Source organism: Cibotium barometz, chromosome 48 (assembly GCF_041138505.1).
Source record: "Cibotium barometz isolate CiBa-2024 chromosome 48, ASM4113850v1, whole genome shotgun sequence".
In the NCBI taxonomy this organism is placed as follows: Eukaryota; Viridiplantae; Streptophyta; class Polypodiopsida; order Cyatheales; family Cibotiaceae; genus Cibotium; species Cibotium barometz.
The window spans coordinates 1,793,982-1,810,073 of record NC_141093.1 but is presented as its reverse complement, the minus strand read 5'-3'; the positions used below and the strand labels follow the sequence as shown (position 1 = coordinate 1,810,073).

General features: G+C 42.2%; 1 protein-coding gene across 4 annotated transcripts; it reads right to left on the bottom strand.

Moving 5' to 3' along the window:
• Nucleotides 1-3,054: 3,054 nt before the first annotated feature.
• LOC147610693 (uncharacterized) lies at nucleotides 3,055-9,438 on the bottom strand. 4 transcript variants are annotated; one of them, XM_086785137.1, is made up of 14 exons: nucleotides 8,407-9,282; nucleotides 8,208-8,300; nucleotides 7,998-8,103; nucleotides 7,812-7,886; nucleotides 7,595-7,711; nucleotides 7,037-7,480; nucleotides 6,827-6,937; nucleotides 5,391-5,866; nucleotides 5,258-5,284; nucleotides 5,022-5,121; nucleotides 4,862-4,921; nucleotides 4,639-4,731; nucleotides 4,407-4,526; nucleotides 3,055-3,885 (listed from the first exon to the last, which is right to left on the bottom strand). In XM_086785137.1, the coding sequence occupies exons 2-14, from the start codon at nucleotides 8,258-8,260 to the stop codon at nucleotides 3,502-3,504; spliced, it is 2,166 nt and encodes a 721-aa protein (XP_086641263.1). In that variant the 5' UTR covers nucleotides 8,261-8,300; nucleotides 8,407-9,282; the 3' UTR covers nucleotides 3,055-3,501. The 4 variants fall into 4 exon arrangements, with proteins under 4 accessions (XP_086641263.1, XP_086641261.1, XP_086641264.1 ...); XM_086785135.1 differs by having other exon boundaries at nucleotides 8,242-8,300; nucleotides 8,407-9,151; XM_086785138.1 differs by lacking the exon at nucleotides 5,258-5,284 and having other exon boundaries at nucleotides 8,407-9,438.
• Nucleotides 9,439-16,092: the final 6,654 nt, after the last annotated feature.

The following is a 16,092-nucleotide window of genomic DNA, read 5'->3' as shown; positions in this document are numbered from 1 at the left end:
ATTCCCAGTAGAATTGATTTTCTTCAAGGGAGAAATTCCTAAACTGCCTTACCTTTTGCAGGGGCCCCCCATCTTGCTTCCACCCTTCCTATCTTTTTCCCCATGCCCTTTGCTTCCCCACCTTCTTGATTACATCTTGCATATCATGAACAAAGTTTCTCCAAGACCCATCCTTTGGACCTCTTTGATTCAGCTTGTCAATGGCTTTCCTAGTTAAGTCCATGAACAAAGGATCCTTCAATAGAGAATTATCGACCATAAGCTTCCTTTTAGGAAAACTGCCCAAAGTTTAACCATCCCAATACCCAATGAATATATTTTTGACGTGGTTAGATCAGTTTGACAGTGTGGCAACATATCATGGATGGATAGACAACAAGAAGGCACACGAGGTTAGAACAGTTTTGGATGGCATTACAGCCACTTAGTATATACAACAAGATGATGTCATTAAATCGCAATGGCCATTGATTAAACATAATTTAATTCATTCATTTGCTCAAACTAATGTGGCACAATCTGCATTACAACAAATACATGATTGCATTCAGTTACAAGGTGAACCTGTTTCACAATTTGGTGCCAAATTGAATCAGTTGCTGTTAAGAGCAAAGCCTATATGAAGTTATTTTCTTGTGGCCAAGAATGAGACATGACATCACCAAAAGGGTTAGGGACACGGCCCCATGACATTTAAGCAGGCTATAGAAATAGCTCAAAGAATTGAAACTAATGTTTCACAAGAGCCCCAAGCAAAAGTTTGGAGATCATATGCTCAGCAAAAAGATCTTAACAAGTTCAAGTTTCAAGTAGACGGGATCGTCCCAATGGATGTGGATGTCTAGAATGTTTAGCAAGGTTACATATTGCCTGTTAAGGATGCACAAGGTAGACCAAGGTATTTCAATCGCAACACAAGTATGGGCATGTTGCCAAGTATTGCAGGGCTCCCAAATGGCACCGCCCAAATGTTCAAAATGTTCAAGTAGGGGGTACAGATGCGGCCGTGTTGTTAGGTGTAATTCTAAAAACGAATGAGCGAGTGGGTTTTGGAGGAGACCCGCCCACATGTCCAAGCCACTCAAGCCTCCAAAAAATCAGTTTGTACAGTTTTAACTCTAATTTACAATATGGATGTTGAGGTTTTGTTGGATACATGTAGTTCATTTTCTTCCATCAACATTCACTTGGTGGATTAGTTGCAGTTACCCATTACTTCAGCTCTAGATATCTCGGTTCTTTTTGGTGATCACACACATGTATACAAATCCAGTGCCATGGTCGATGTTCCTTTGCAAATGGGGTACACTACATTCTACCAGAAGTGTTATGTCCTACAAAGGTAGTTGTTCAAAGTTACTCTAGGGTGTGACTAGTTCATTAAAACTAGGGTAAGATTGGATTTTCATCAACAAAATTTGGTATTACCAGGTGTGTTACTAGTTCCCTTTTTACCGATGAAAACGGTAGAGCATTCCACATGCAGCCAAGTGGAAGAGCACGTCATTTCGGAACCTCTTTGAATGCATCAAATTCAAAAGATCATGTCCGAGTTTACAGCTCTCATAACGCATTCTTCACAAGCTTCTACAACAAGTTAAAAGGTCTAGCATGTGATCAGAACAGGAGATCATAGACCTATTAAGATGACACGGAGAAGACGATCCCCGAAGGAGAACCAACTAATAGAGGAGGCTATGTAAGATATGCTCCAAAAAGGTGTCATCAAACCGTTTCAGAGCCCCAATGGAGATTATCAGTTCTGCACTGATTTTTGCCCATTAAATAAAATACATAATGTTTATCCGATGCCCAGATTGGATGATTTACTTGAATAGTTAGGCCAATCTATGTACTTCACATCTTTATATTTAGCTTTCGGCTACTGGCAGATCCCAATTGATCCCCGGAGGCACATAAAATAGATTTCAGAATATCCAAAGGCTTATTTGAATTTGTGGTCATGCCATTTGGTTTGTCCGATGTCCCCAAAACCTTTCAGTGGTTAGTTAATACAATAATTTCACACCAATCAATAGAAAGGTTTTAGTAATGTATTTGGATGATATCTTGATCATACCAAGACATGGGTGGAACACGTTGAGTATTTTCATTGCTTGGCCATTTGGGGTTTCAGAAGTGAGTTTTTTTGAGGAAAAAATACTTTTGGCCATGGTTAAGAAGAGACCTCAGTACTTTTTTGAAGGGTTGTAGAAAATGTCAAATGTGTAAGTCACCAATGGCGAGACCAGTGGGACTGCTACAGCCAAATTCGATACAGAAACTTTTCGAGTTGGTGGCTTGGGATGTTGTGGGTCCTTTGCCAGAGTCCGCTACCGGGAATAAGTACATAATAGAGTGATGGCATAATATTTGACCAAGTGGTGTGAGGTAAAAGCTGTGTCAAATGCTACAACTGAAACATTGGCCAACTTTTTACTAAATGAAGTTATTGTCCGGCATGGCACTCCTCAGTCAATTTTGTCAAAACAAGGCAGTAATTTTAAGTTGAAGGTCATGCAAGTCTTGACGACATGTTTGGGGGTACACCAAAACTTATTCACCATATCACCCTCAAACTAATGGTCAAGCAAGGCGGTCCAAGAGACAGCTGACCATTCGTGCTGAAGGTGCCACATGTAGGGCATAGTCGTCCGCGTGTCCAACTTCATCGGCCACGCGTCCTAGGGGATGTGACGTGGCCGCTCCCACGCCTGGGCCTCGCAACGCCCAAAGTAGCCCACCCAAGGCAGTTGGGGAAGACAGTTAAGGGGGGTTCGATGAAAGAGGTCGTAATGGACAGGAATGGATATAATATAATATAATACAGCAGAATTTCTCATTGCAAAAAGAATTTTCCCTTTTTTGCGATTTCCAAAGGAAAATTTTTGCAAAAGTGAACACTTAATGCGAGATGTGAAGGACGATAGTAAAAATTTTGCACTTTTTCAACAAGGTTGAATTTCCAATTTACAACGCAAATAAATAAAGCGAACTTGCAAAAAGTGCACACTGAATGTGCGTATGAGTAGTTGTGAACACTGAATGTGAGTAGTTGAGATGTTAGTACATTTGTGTATAAATTCAATTGAAAGTTTAGCATATGTGTACAATAAGATGTGTAATAGGAACTGTACATTGTACATCGTTTTGTCGTAGTCTGCAAGGGACGGAAAACTCGGACGCACAGAAGGTCCGAATCAGCCACACTAAACAGAGCGGTTAAGGCATGTGAACCTAAGATGTGCCTGCGCAAGCAAGTCAGCGAGGAGGTGGGGGGGGGGGCAGGCTCTCATGGGCTGTTTTGGTTGGACATATGACATAACTGAATGGATCTCACGAGGAAAGGCTATATGTTTGTCATTGTTGATGTGTGTAATAACATGGGCGGTTATCATGTGCTTGCCGTCCGAGGGCCATCAGATGAGCTGTCATGTCAAGCTGAAAATGACTGAAATAATGGAGATGGGATGGGGTTGCTCAATTGCTGTTGATTGTTCCTTACGTTTTTGCTTGCTTTCTATCGTGTTGGTCGCCTACCAGCAAAAGGTAGCGTAGACGGAAATCGAACGGGACGACGGCAATGTTAGCGGACGGATGCGGCACACCGCGTCGCCGCTGTTGCTGTTGCTGTTGCTGTTGCTGTTGCTGTTGCAAGGCATCCCGCACCATGGTAGCCTGATGGACAGGCAAGAACCCGCATAGCCAGTCGGCCAGGCTGCCCTCCTGATCGACCTCCACCTGCATGAGGTCCTGGGCGTAGCTATGAAGCAGCTTGGGCACCAGCACTTTTCCCTGACTGGTCACGCCCACCGATGCCCGGACATAGTCGTGCAACGCAGCCTGCATCTGGGCGTGCACATTTTCTGCTGTGTAGATCCGAACCTGCAAGCATGAGAGAGAGAGTCATCAGAGAAGGAAACCTCCTCAAAAAAGAAAAAAAATAGGCAGAGAGAGGGAAAAGCGCCAATATTTTGTGGCAAAAAGAGGAAAGTTGTGCAGCATGAGCAGGCTTTTTGTTTATGGCATATTTGATCAGAGGGCAAAAGCATTATTATGTGAGAGACTCGAGGGCAGGGGCTCTCTCTCTCTTTCTCTCTCCATTCTCCAGACTCCGCTACTTCTTAAAGCTAGTAGGGGGAGGTGTTATGTGTGTAAGGGCAGGGCACGGTTGTCCAAGTCGGTGAGTGCACTACTGGAGACGCAGAGTTATCTGCAGGCGTGAGTTCTGAACGACAGCAACGCGTTCGCTTACCTATCAGCTTTTGTACTAGTGGTGTTCTCTGTATCATCTCCTCATCTGTGTAGCCACCCCACCCCTGCCACACTAATGCAGCTAGTGCGTACTCCCAACACCTTACACATCCCACTAGTAACGCACTCATATATGCCCGGCTTTTCCTTACCGCTGGCGACGAGCAGGCGCCACAGCTCAGCGCAAACGTAACCAAGGGCTCTGGGCGGCTGATGGCGAACTTGCCTACCTCCTCCGGAATCTTCACCTTGTGAAGCGCTAGAAGCAAAGCCTGCCAAAATTGACATTGAAAAAAAATGTCGTAAAAAGGTCCTCTCCTCTGCACATGCTACATGGAGTGCGTTACAAGTCAGCTTTAAAAGAATAATTGCCCCTTCTCTCACAATTTGAGGCCTGTACGATGGCGCTTTCCCCCTCAACAGCACATGCTCGATTGCCATCGCGTTAAAAAAATGTCCTCCTACCGTGTAAGCCGCCTGCATTGCGTGTGCATATTCGTAAGGTCAAATGCCAAACATTCTTTAGCGCTTCTACGTTTAATCTCAATCAAATTTGAGCTTCACATGAGAATCTGGGCTAGTACTTAAATAAAAAAGCTTGACACACCTTCTGTATTAGAGCAAAGAACTTCAGATCATTTTTGGGAACCCCATATGCCAAATAAGCCTGTACAAACAGCTCTCCTGGGAGTTAGTTTTCATATCAAAACAAACTTTACATTTTCCGGCTTGAATTTTAAATAGGTAGAGAGTGGTGTACGATGTACATGCATCATCAGGGCGTTGTATACATTTATCCAGAATGCAAGCTTTTCTTGGTGCCCCAAAGATGCTGCGTCCACTTTAGAGAGCTGTTCAACCAAGGACCTGCATTGAAGCTACAAGATTATTAGCCAGACAAAACACAGACATTTTTTCTTCGGAATAAGACTTACATTATCTACTCATAAAACCATGAACAGTAAGAGATTGATCATGGGGTTGTTCATCAGAAATGACGCACCTGGATTTGAATGCATCATGCACGTTTCTAGATAGAGCATGTTAGAGTTGCATTGTTTGAGTCCAACAGGAACACACCTCAAAAAAGAAAAAAAGAGAAAAACAAGGCCCAGAAATGAGTAAATAAAACATACCTGAAGATTCTTAAGGCATCTGCAGCATAGTCTAATTGTTCTTTGCCCACAGACATCCATGATACTTCAACAGCGGAACTGTAGCTGCCAATATCTCCCCATGGTAGTTTGTCAAGAGTCCGATAAGGGTCGACAGTGCTCTCTGCTCCCAGATCCTCCTTATTTCTCAGCTCAAAAGGAGGACTTCTTGTGAATGACAATGTTGACAGCTCCGAAAGTGACGAGAAGGATGATGAAGTTACATGTCCAAATGGAGAGTTTGGAGAGGGCACATTCTCTGAGACTATCGCCCTGCAAGTAACTTCTGAAGGATCTGCCAAATGGCAGTAAATGCGCATCATACACGAAACCATCTCTTGGGAAAGCCTATTTGGTTGCCTCCACAAAGACTTTGATTCTAAACTACACAACTTCCCATGCCGCTTATCATACAATTTGGTATCTCTAATCAAGGATAGCTGTCCTTTATTATCACCCTGTGATGAAGTTCAGTGAACTCAAAGTTTAAAATCTCTCTCTCTCTCTCTCTCTCTCTCTCTCTCTCTCTCTCTCACACACACACACACACATACACAAATCAATATGATTACACAAATCAATATGACAACTAGAGCTGGCAACGCTGGGAAGAGCAGCATGAAGAAGCAAAATGGCATGAAACAGAGAAGGAACCAACAACACCACCACAAAGAGAAGCTGCTAGGAAATAGAAGATCATTTGAACTCTGTGGTAAGAGGATCTTTTCTTGTGAGGAGAGGGGGTTTGGAGGGCAGGAATTCATGAGAATAATAGGAAACCCACGGCTGTATTTAGGGATAAAGGAATAAGGAAAAGTAACGTCTTGGAAAGTTTAGCCAAGGGTATCTAATTCTACCAACTGGATCCAAAAAAAGGGATTTCATCAGTCATCAAGTTTCGAAACGAGAGGTTTTATGCACATGCTATGTGAGGTATTTAAATAATGAGGTATCACATAGTCCTCAGTGACTACTGAGGACTATGTGATATTAGTTTGGGATACCTTTAGAAGAGATCATGACACGAACTATGCAATGCAACAGCAACTCTTTAAAAATTGCACTTAAGCAGCTAGGCTGTTTCTTCTGAGGATGAGTAAAAGGCTTTCATGGAGCACAAGCATCCCCCACATTACCATGTAGATCTAGCTTGCCTTTTTTTTTGGTAAATGTATACCTTGTTACTTGTAAGATATGCACATGCAGGATGAAATTCTAGCAATTGAGAATATATTTCATGACATTGTGCACATATCATGGCACATAGATTTGTAAACCTATCTCAAAATAGGTGGTCAATCACCATGAGCCTTAAAAGAAAAAGCAAGCAACTTGGAGCTTTCAAATTAAACCCATGGAATGCTGCCATGCGATTGAACTTCTTGGAGTCAAAATTCCTCAATCAATTGAAAGCTTACCAAGGAGTTGGCTTCTTTCATAGGCACTGTCTGAGAAAGGTCGTCTTCAAAAACACAACTCACACGTTTGTTACCCTTGGCTATACTTCTTTGAGACCCATCCTTACTGTCCTGCATAGAACATGAAAGGTTGCATGTTGCTACTTCAATTGAGGAACAAAAGATTGTTAATCCAAGACTTGATCAAGCATTCTTTGCATATTTGTGCACCTTATGAGGAGTCATGGGTTGAGAAAGTGGTTGCATTCTTTCAGCATCTGATCCTCTTAAGGAAGCAGGGGCAGAGCTGGCTTGCAGCCTGTTGATGGTACACTTTTCACCGGAGGAGAAGGGACTTGAAGGAACGACCTTTGAGCCTTGTTTGTATTCCACAGCCTCCTCCTCCAAACTCGTTGTTTCAGAAGTAGATGCATAGGGCAAGGTAGAGTTGCTCAGGATTGCATCCTGAGAAGAGGTAGTCAGGCATTGAGGACCACAAACTTGTTCTGTCGATCCTTTGGATTTGCTTTCACAGGGTGGTGCTCTATAGTATGCAGCATTTTGGAGCCGCTCACTACTTTCGTGCCGTATCTGCATCTTCAAGCCAATCATCTGCTCTTCCAAGTTGGAAACGGCCACTTCCAATACAGCAATCTCTACGAGAAGCTCCTGTGCCTGGAAATGGCAAGAAAATATAACATACTCTGACCCTATCATATCCTACTTATGTGTGTACATAAACCATGTTAAAAGGAGACACCGTAGGGATTATTCACATTGGGGGCTTACATCAACAGGGAGGTTCCGTGGAAAGCTTGGGAAGGCTCCTGCTGCGTGTGCTATTGCATTTTCTAGAGCTGAGTGCAAGTCTTTCTCCTGCTGAAGCCGTTCCTGTAGTCTCTCCACCTGCAAAGAAACAAAACAGGAGAATAAAATCGCACTTGCCTGTGTAGTAAGCCTCTCAAATCCCAAATGCCAAGGCGTTAAGGAGAAGATTAAGACCTACATCCATCTCTAATTTTTTCAAGCGGCGGGACTTGAGCTTGGGAGAAGCGGGAGCTGGCCGTTCTTCGTTGGTGCCCTTTTCCAGGAATTAAAAGAGAGAGAAAAAAAAATCAGTACATCTTCATGGATGATGCTCCTGATGGCTCACTCAAAGGAATCACGAAAAGGAAAAAAGCCCAAATTTCACCTCCCCGGAGTTGAGTAGAACTTGAGTGAACCTATGTGCGAGAGATGTTTTGGCCACTGTACGGCAAGCCATGCGATTTCTCCAAAATCGCTTCGGACCAGCTGAGCTGCTAGCCATCGTGACAGGGTTTAATTTGGAAATATATATATATATATATATATCACCAGAGATAAAATCTGTTCTAATTTATTTTTCAACGGAAACATTTACTTGGTGAGCTGCGCTTGATTGCCCGCCGACTTACCCCATGAACTGGGTAGCATTACTCGAGACTAACTGCGAACCAGAAGCTTCACCGGATATCTGAAATCTCAACATAAAGAATTAACTGAATGGAGAACACACCACAGTGTCCGTTTTCTTCTTATCGATAAGCACAGGCAATATATATTGAGGAAAAACATTTTACCTCTTGTTGCTGCCGTGGTGCACTGTGCGCGGGCGAGTTCTGGTGGCGAGTTAAAGGTTCTTCCATGCATTAATGACGAGAGGCTGGCCTCGCATTTGGAAGCGCAAGGATGTAGGGCGTATGAGTGAAGGGCTGCAACGACACTACGCTTCGATAATGCTGTGGTGGAACAAGACATCATGACTGGGTTAAAGCTCTGAAAGGAGAGAAGGGGGGGAAAAAGGGCAGAGGGCAGTGCGCCCTGCCACTACACGTCGAGTAGAAAATGTAGGCAGTCGAATAGACGTTCCAGGAGTAATTACTGCAGGACTTGCACGGAGGCATCTCCGGCATCTTCTATCGCCGGATTGGACGACATTTGATCCTGCAATTACAGGACGTCAAAATTCGAATGAGCGCAGCAGTGCGGCGGGCATGAGACTGCTGCTGCTACCGCAAAGTTACAAGCTCGTGAATTTGGGACCGATTTTTGGCGCAAAAATTCAACCCAAGGTATATTTAAACGCACATCCGACAATTTATGCTTGCACCCTCGTGGCTTCCGGCCAGCACATGCGTACGAGCTTGCAGCTATAATGGTTCGAAAAGCGCCTATACATTTCAACAAGACGGACTTTGAGTTTGGCGTTGGCGCTGGTGATAGAGGCGATGAAAACAACAAAAGTAAAAGGGGAAGAAGAAGACGAGACAGGGAAGATAGAAAGGGGCGGAGGGAGAGGGCGTGGCAAGTCTAATCACAGTGAGTGGGAATAATGTTCAGCATGCATTTCCTTGTCTGGACTCTCTACGAGCCTATCAGGAGGGCTATGGCGTCGGTTGCCAGTAGGGGCGGCGGTGGCGCCCAGACAACTCGAATCTCGGCGAACAGACGCCGTGGGCGAAGGACAGATGGCGGAAATCTTACCATGACGCCGCCCCTAAATGATCTGTCAGGTTTCAGGAGCGTAGACTCCGCCCAACTGGTGCAGACCTGGGAAGCAGCAACAATTTCAAAAAGATCGGGCTACACACGCGGGCGGACCGATTGCTGGTGGGCGGTGGGAGCTGGGCATATATATATATATAATTTATATTCAAAGAAATGTAAGTGTTTTAGGAGCTTTTACATATATATATATATATACACATATATATATATATATACATATATATATATATATATATATATATGGTAAGCATGGTGTGTATATATAAATGGTGTGTATATATATAGGTTGGTAAGTTGAGGACCATAAGGTCCAAAATGAGCTTCAAATATAAGGCTTATCTTTATTAACTCCCCATGCATGCAAGAATACTCTTGGTAGTAAGGGTGGGTCTGTATGCTATGTTTGTACTTATAAGTCTAGAGATAGATAGATATTGTTCATATGTATAGGTGGTTTATGTGAGATAGATAGATGTTGTTCATATGTATAGGTAGTCTATGTGAGTACCATGTACACATATATATGCAAATATATGCATTTACATAAAGATAAGTTAAAAATGCATATACATGTATGTATACTTGATGGCTTCTATGCATGGGTACATATGGATGTATAGGTATGAATGCGTATATATAATGTATATATGTATGTGAACATATATACTTACAAAAACATAAATATGTGTATCTGTATGTAGGCATATATGTGTGTGTACATAAATATATATGGATAGACATTGTAGATGTATGTAAATATGTTTATATGTGTGCCAGTTCCTGGATGTATGTGTGTATGTATATGCAAAGAGATTTTGTGTGCGTGTATAAACATGAGAGAGAGAGAGATGTCCATGACTATCTTCAAATTTAAGGCCTACTCTATGGTACCCAATCCTCTCATGTCTGGAGGATGGGGGATGGGTTGTCTCTTCACGAAGTTGTCTTTTTTAATGGTGTGCTTAGCTCAGCCCATCCGAGACGAGTCTCGCCAGTAGTTATTATATGAAAGAAGAGTTTCACAAAGCTACCACATGGTAAGAATTTATAGGTTCGGGAAGAGAAGGAGGAGATTGGGATAGAATTTGAATTTGAAGGTCTGAAAAGATGTGCGAAGCACAGGCCAACCTACTAGTGCAACATAACGTTACAATTGCACTGCACCAATTGCAACGTGCAGAGCGCTTTCTAAAAACATGTTCACATACAGATAGATTTTTCGAAACGTTTTGCAATCCCAATCCCCTATCTTTGCAGCCACAGCCCATTTTCACTCCAACTTTCCGAGCTCATTTTCACTCCAACTTTCCGAACAATTGAGCCCAAAAACTGCAAGATTAATATATTATGTAGGGACGTCAGGAGTAATCAGAGACAGGGCTCAATAAAAACGGCATTTCAATATATTATCACCGACTGAAATTTGGAAAAATCGGCTAGAAATATATCAAGTCCTTATGAAAAACGATTCAAATTTACTAATTTTTAGTTAAAATACCGACAAAATTAGCTTAGAAAACTGGTCAGTTTATAAACATGTCTTTATTTTGACTGGTTTAAAAAAATGCTTTTATTGAGCCCTGGTCGAAGGCCCTCTACTCTAACTGCATGAACGTCCTCTAAGCCCAAGGCTCTCCTCAATGCCAATGATGCCCATGATTCCATGCAACACATTGATGATTGGTTTGATACATGCTATGATGATGGTAGAGTTCATAAATCCCATATAACGTGCCACCACCAAGTCATCGTCTCAGGAGGCCAAGAAGTATTTTCTGGATACTTCTTGGCCTCTTGGAGTCCTCGCCAAAATCATCACAAACAAGACAAGAGAATAGGTATGAATCAAAACGACGCCCCAATTCCCAAGCCAATGTGAAAATAGCTCCGAGTCCCGACCATAGGTACTCTCACGGACCGTTTCAAATTTTGACCCGAAACGAACAAATTCACCCTTTCTAAAGTTCTTGGCTTCCTGACTGTAAATATATATATTCATTAACGACCGAGGCAGGGTGCCCCGAATAAGTCTTTATGTTCAACACGGGAATAAGGAGGTGCAGAGTCCTCTTTTGACGACTCACAAACCTGGAGGCTGGAAGTACATTCGTTTGTCTGAAATACAAGACTCTCGTGTGTGTACCACTCCATAGTTCAGCTTAAATTGCTAACCTTGGTGCATGAATTTCTCAATATGTAGGCTCCGGTTACATTGCCAATACCATCGCTATTTTTTGACGTTAAATAGATATGTTAACAACGGATGCCGCGCGTTGTTGACAATATATGCCTTCGTAGAGTAAAAGGTGCTCCTGTTTTATTTGTCGCCAGTAAAAACTCTTGTGGGATTTGCATTTTTTAATACGTCAATGGATCAATCCCTAGCGCATCCTGAGCTTAGAAAATTTTGAAAATAACAACCACCCATGAGAATTACAGTAGAGAAGAGTAGAAAAGACCCAATTTCTACCAAATTATTATTATTTCTTTCTATTTAAAACAAAACAAATGGCTTTAAACGTTCTAGGGACAAGACAGTGGAAGATCAGAAATTCCCCGCTTTCTGTGTTTAGATGGTCCCCGTACTACTCTCCTCTAGGCCCAAACCCTCCTGTAGTTCCTGTTTGGGTGGAGCTTCCCAACCTGCCACTACATCTATGCCCACTGTTGAAACTCATAATGAACCCTCTAGGCAAACTGCTAGGGACAAGACCCACAGATGATCTCAATCCTCCTTGGCACCCTCAGGCCCTTATAGAGCTGGACATCAGCCAGGAACTGCCACCTAGCTTGACAATTTCAGCTGGGTCTGGCTATTCCATTGACCAACCTTTAGTTTATAAGAATATTCCAAACACATGCTTCCACTGCAGAGCTAAGGACCATTTCATAAGAAATTGTCCAATTAAGCTCCCCCCACAGCCTCCTCCTAAACCAGAGGAACAGAAGAGTAACACATAGGCTTTCAAACGGTGGGTAGGAGAAGTGAACCCATCAAACAAAAGCTGGCTTCCAAAAGGTAACCCCAAGGTAAAACAGAACAATCATTTTACCCCTCTTCTGATGGAAATTGCTGAACCTTCTCAACTAGGAGAGGAGAGTTCTAAAGAAGAGGAGGAATATGTTCCTAGTTCACAGTTTGAAGCCACAAACAAGATGGATTTGAACGGGAGGTGGATGACATCGACTCTCAGGAAAACATTCAAGAGGACCAACTTCTCCCCTCACATGCAGAAGAGGAGATTCTCCCTAGGGAAATCATAAAGAGTGCCTCTCTTGTTGCTATAAAGCAAGGTTTCAAGAATGGCAAATTGGTGGAATCAAGATCCTCCAAAAGGAGACAGTCTCAAGTGGGGGGGATGCAGTCCCCAGCATCGAATGAGAAAACCCCTCAATCTATTGGGAAACCACCATCAAAAACCCCTAGAACATGATGTTAGACAACTTTTCAGTGCTTTCCTTTAACACAAAAGGTTTAACTGATTATATAAGACCTCAGATTATTAAAATATTGGATGTGGCAAATAGCTCTCAAACCCTAATTTATTTGCCTCCAAGAAATCAAAGTGAATGGAGATGCCATGCAGAGGAATCTATGCACAGTATCAAAGAATAACAAACGGTTTGTCACTAACCATCCACAGGCAAGTGGGGGAGCTGCCCTAGGAATTGATGCAGACTTGGCTCCTTGCATAAAGGGGGTATAAATTGATCCTCTCCATCGTTGGATTGCTGCACATGTAGACACGAGTGAGGAAGCATTTACAGTGATATCTCTGTATGCTTTGGGTCCTGCAAGATCTAGACCTAGGCTATGGTCATCTCTTATGAGCATTTATTCACCAGCCATTATTCTTGGGGACTTTAATATGGTGGAGTTGTATCTTGACAGATACAAGCGGCTAGGACAAACAATCAGAGGACAAGAAAAGAAATGGTGGGAGGAATGTAAGATCTTTCATGCATTACAGGATGTGGCCACTTCAAATGATTTTACTTGGAGCAATGGGAGGTCTGACATGTTGGCTAGGAAAGCCAGGCTGGATAGATGCTACATTTCTGATGTTCTCAGCCACAGAAATTTATGAGCTCCAATGTGCAAGTCCTGAAAAACATTGTTCTCTTAGATCATTATCCAATCCTACTAACCCTCAAAGCTTCCTGCCAGAAAATTAAATCAGGGTGGTTCCATACTGACCCCAAGCTATTCAAGATGCCATCAGTCCAAGAAGGGATAATAAAAATTTGGGAAGACTCCTTCTCTTCCATTCGAGCTCCTGCCAGAGCTTGGTCTAGAGCAGTAAGAGACACCCAAAACTTATTAGTGTCAGTCAAAAAAGAAGTTACCAAAGTACGAGCTTAGAGAAAGGCTAGGAAATATAATAGACTTAAAGACCTAGAATGTCAACACCTCAAACACTTTATAAGAGAATGGTGGGCAGGCAAGGTTGATAGGCCATCAAAAGAGATGTTCGCAATCCTCAAAAAGAAATCTACAGAGAGTATATCCCCTTTTTCAAAACCTTCAAGGCCTTCATGCGGCCTCTATTGAGAACATGACCATTGCCAGAGAGCACTTCTCGAACATTTTCAGCACTCTTGCAGTTATGAATGAGGAGAAGGAAGGATCATGTAAGACCATTTCCGCATGCAGGCAGAAAACGATCCCTAAATCCTTAGTTCCAGATCTTGAAGGTGATATATCAGAGGGGGAACTTGCAGATGCCATAGATTGCTTGCATCATAATAGGAAAAGTCCTGGGATAGATGGCTTACCGCATAATTTTTTAAGCAGTTTAAAGAAATGATAAAATCACTCCTCTCTTTCTAGTGTGTGGAATATTTCAAGATCAAGATGTTGAAGAAGAAATGCATGGTGGACAATCAATGGAGGATGCAACTAACAATCAATACGACGACCATGAGGGCCATGATGATAATACCTCTACATCTTCTTCAAGTAGTGGAATAGGACTTTGTATTGATATAGGAGCCATCGAAATGATAGATTTAGAGATAGACCAATTGGCATGCATGGAATTATTGCAAGATGGATTTGATGATGGTACAAATTAAATATATATTATCATAACGTAACAAAGGTCAATTGTGTCTATAGCTTTTTACAAATGACACTAATGGCCTGATCCACAATGATGAAAAATCTATCAGAATGTTTTGGGAGTTCCCTAATTAATAATCAGAAAAGTGGTATCAAAACGTTGATCAACATAGTGGATAATCAAGCAGGGATGTCAAGTTATCAAAGAGAGTCAAGTTTTTAGATTGTTGGGTATCCCGATGGGATTTGGAGTGACCATGAAACAGAGATGGCAGTGGGTAATGGAAAAGGTAAAGGAGAAGTTTGACATATGAAAAGGTAAAGGAGAAGTTTGACATATGGAAAGGATACCAAAAAAATATAGCAAGCAGGCGCATTGTGCTCAAACACCTTCTCATTCCTACAACTATTTACTTCTTCTCATGCTAGAAACCTTCTTAGAATAACATCAAAAGGCTTTAGGCATTATGCACAAATTTCCTATGGGCAGCAGGAGATGTTGATAAATACAAAATTCCAAAGGTGTCATGGACATACTGTACTCAGCCCCCACCCAAATAGAATGGGGGATTGGAAATTCTGAATGTGGAGGATCTTGCCAATAGATTGGCTGCAAAATGGATTATAAGAAGCTTGATTCAGCCTGATTTGGATTGGCCAATCCTAATGCATAGAAATTTGGGTGAACATAAATTGTCTTTGATGCCTTAATGGAAAAACCTCCCCGCTCCTCCCATTGTTCTTCAACCCAATCCAAATCAAACCCACAGGAACTGATCTGGTCTCAAAAGTATGTGGGTTGCATGGAACAGAGGTCAAAGAGATAATATGTATGTCCAAGGTTGCAAGGAAAGTGGCAGGTATTTTTCATCTAGACTTCATATGATTCTCACTTTACCTGGGTAACTATGTGGACGAACACAATCTGAAGAGAGCTCACAAATTATCAAAGAAAGGAATACAATGATGGGGAGATGTATGGGACTTCTCTACTCAGAAGTGGTTTGTACCTGATTGGTTAATGCAAATTTTTAGACTCAATAGAGATGATATGTTTTTCCTCCAGTCCAGACTAACCAAGTGGGACCCCCCTGACATGGCTGCACTCATCCAATGCAGGAGTGCTTTTACGTTGGATGGCTTTCACTGGTCTCATTCCATTACTCTTCTTCCCACCCCCCCTTGTCCCCTCCCTTGTCAGTCAAAGGAATGCCAGTGCATGTTAGGTTGAATGCCAAATGGAACCTTCTTTGGGATATGAAGCAATGGGAATTCAGATTCTCCAAAATATGGTCTTTTATAATTCCCCCTAAGAAGTCAATATTGTTGTGGCTAATCATGCACAAAGGACTGTGGACCAATTCCAGGGCCAAAATTTTTGGAATTGGAGATGGGCTTTTCCCCAGATGTAAACAAGAAGAGGAGACAATACCCCACCTCTTTTTCTCCTGCAAATTTAATAAAAATCTCCTAGAGCTGGTACAACAATGTCTTTCCCCTATCAAGAAAACACAGTTTACATGGAAGCAAATCTTACTTGGGGACTTTATTGGATGCTTGTCAAAGTTATGGAATACAATTAGGGTAAAATATATTTGGAATATCTGGATAATGTGCAATTATTTGGTATTTCATAATATAGATTTACACAAATGCCCAAGCCTAAGGTATTCTCTGTAAGGTATTCTCTGTGTGT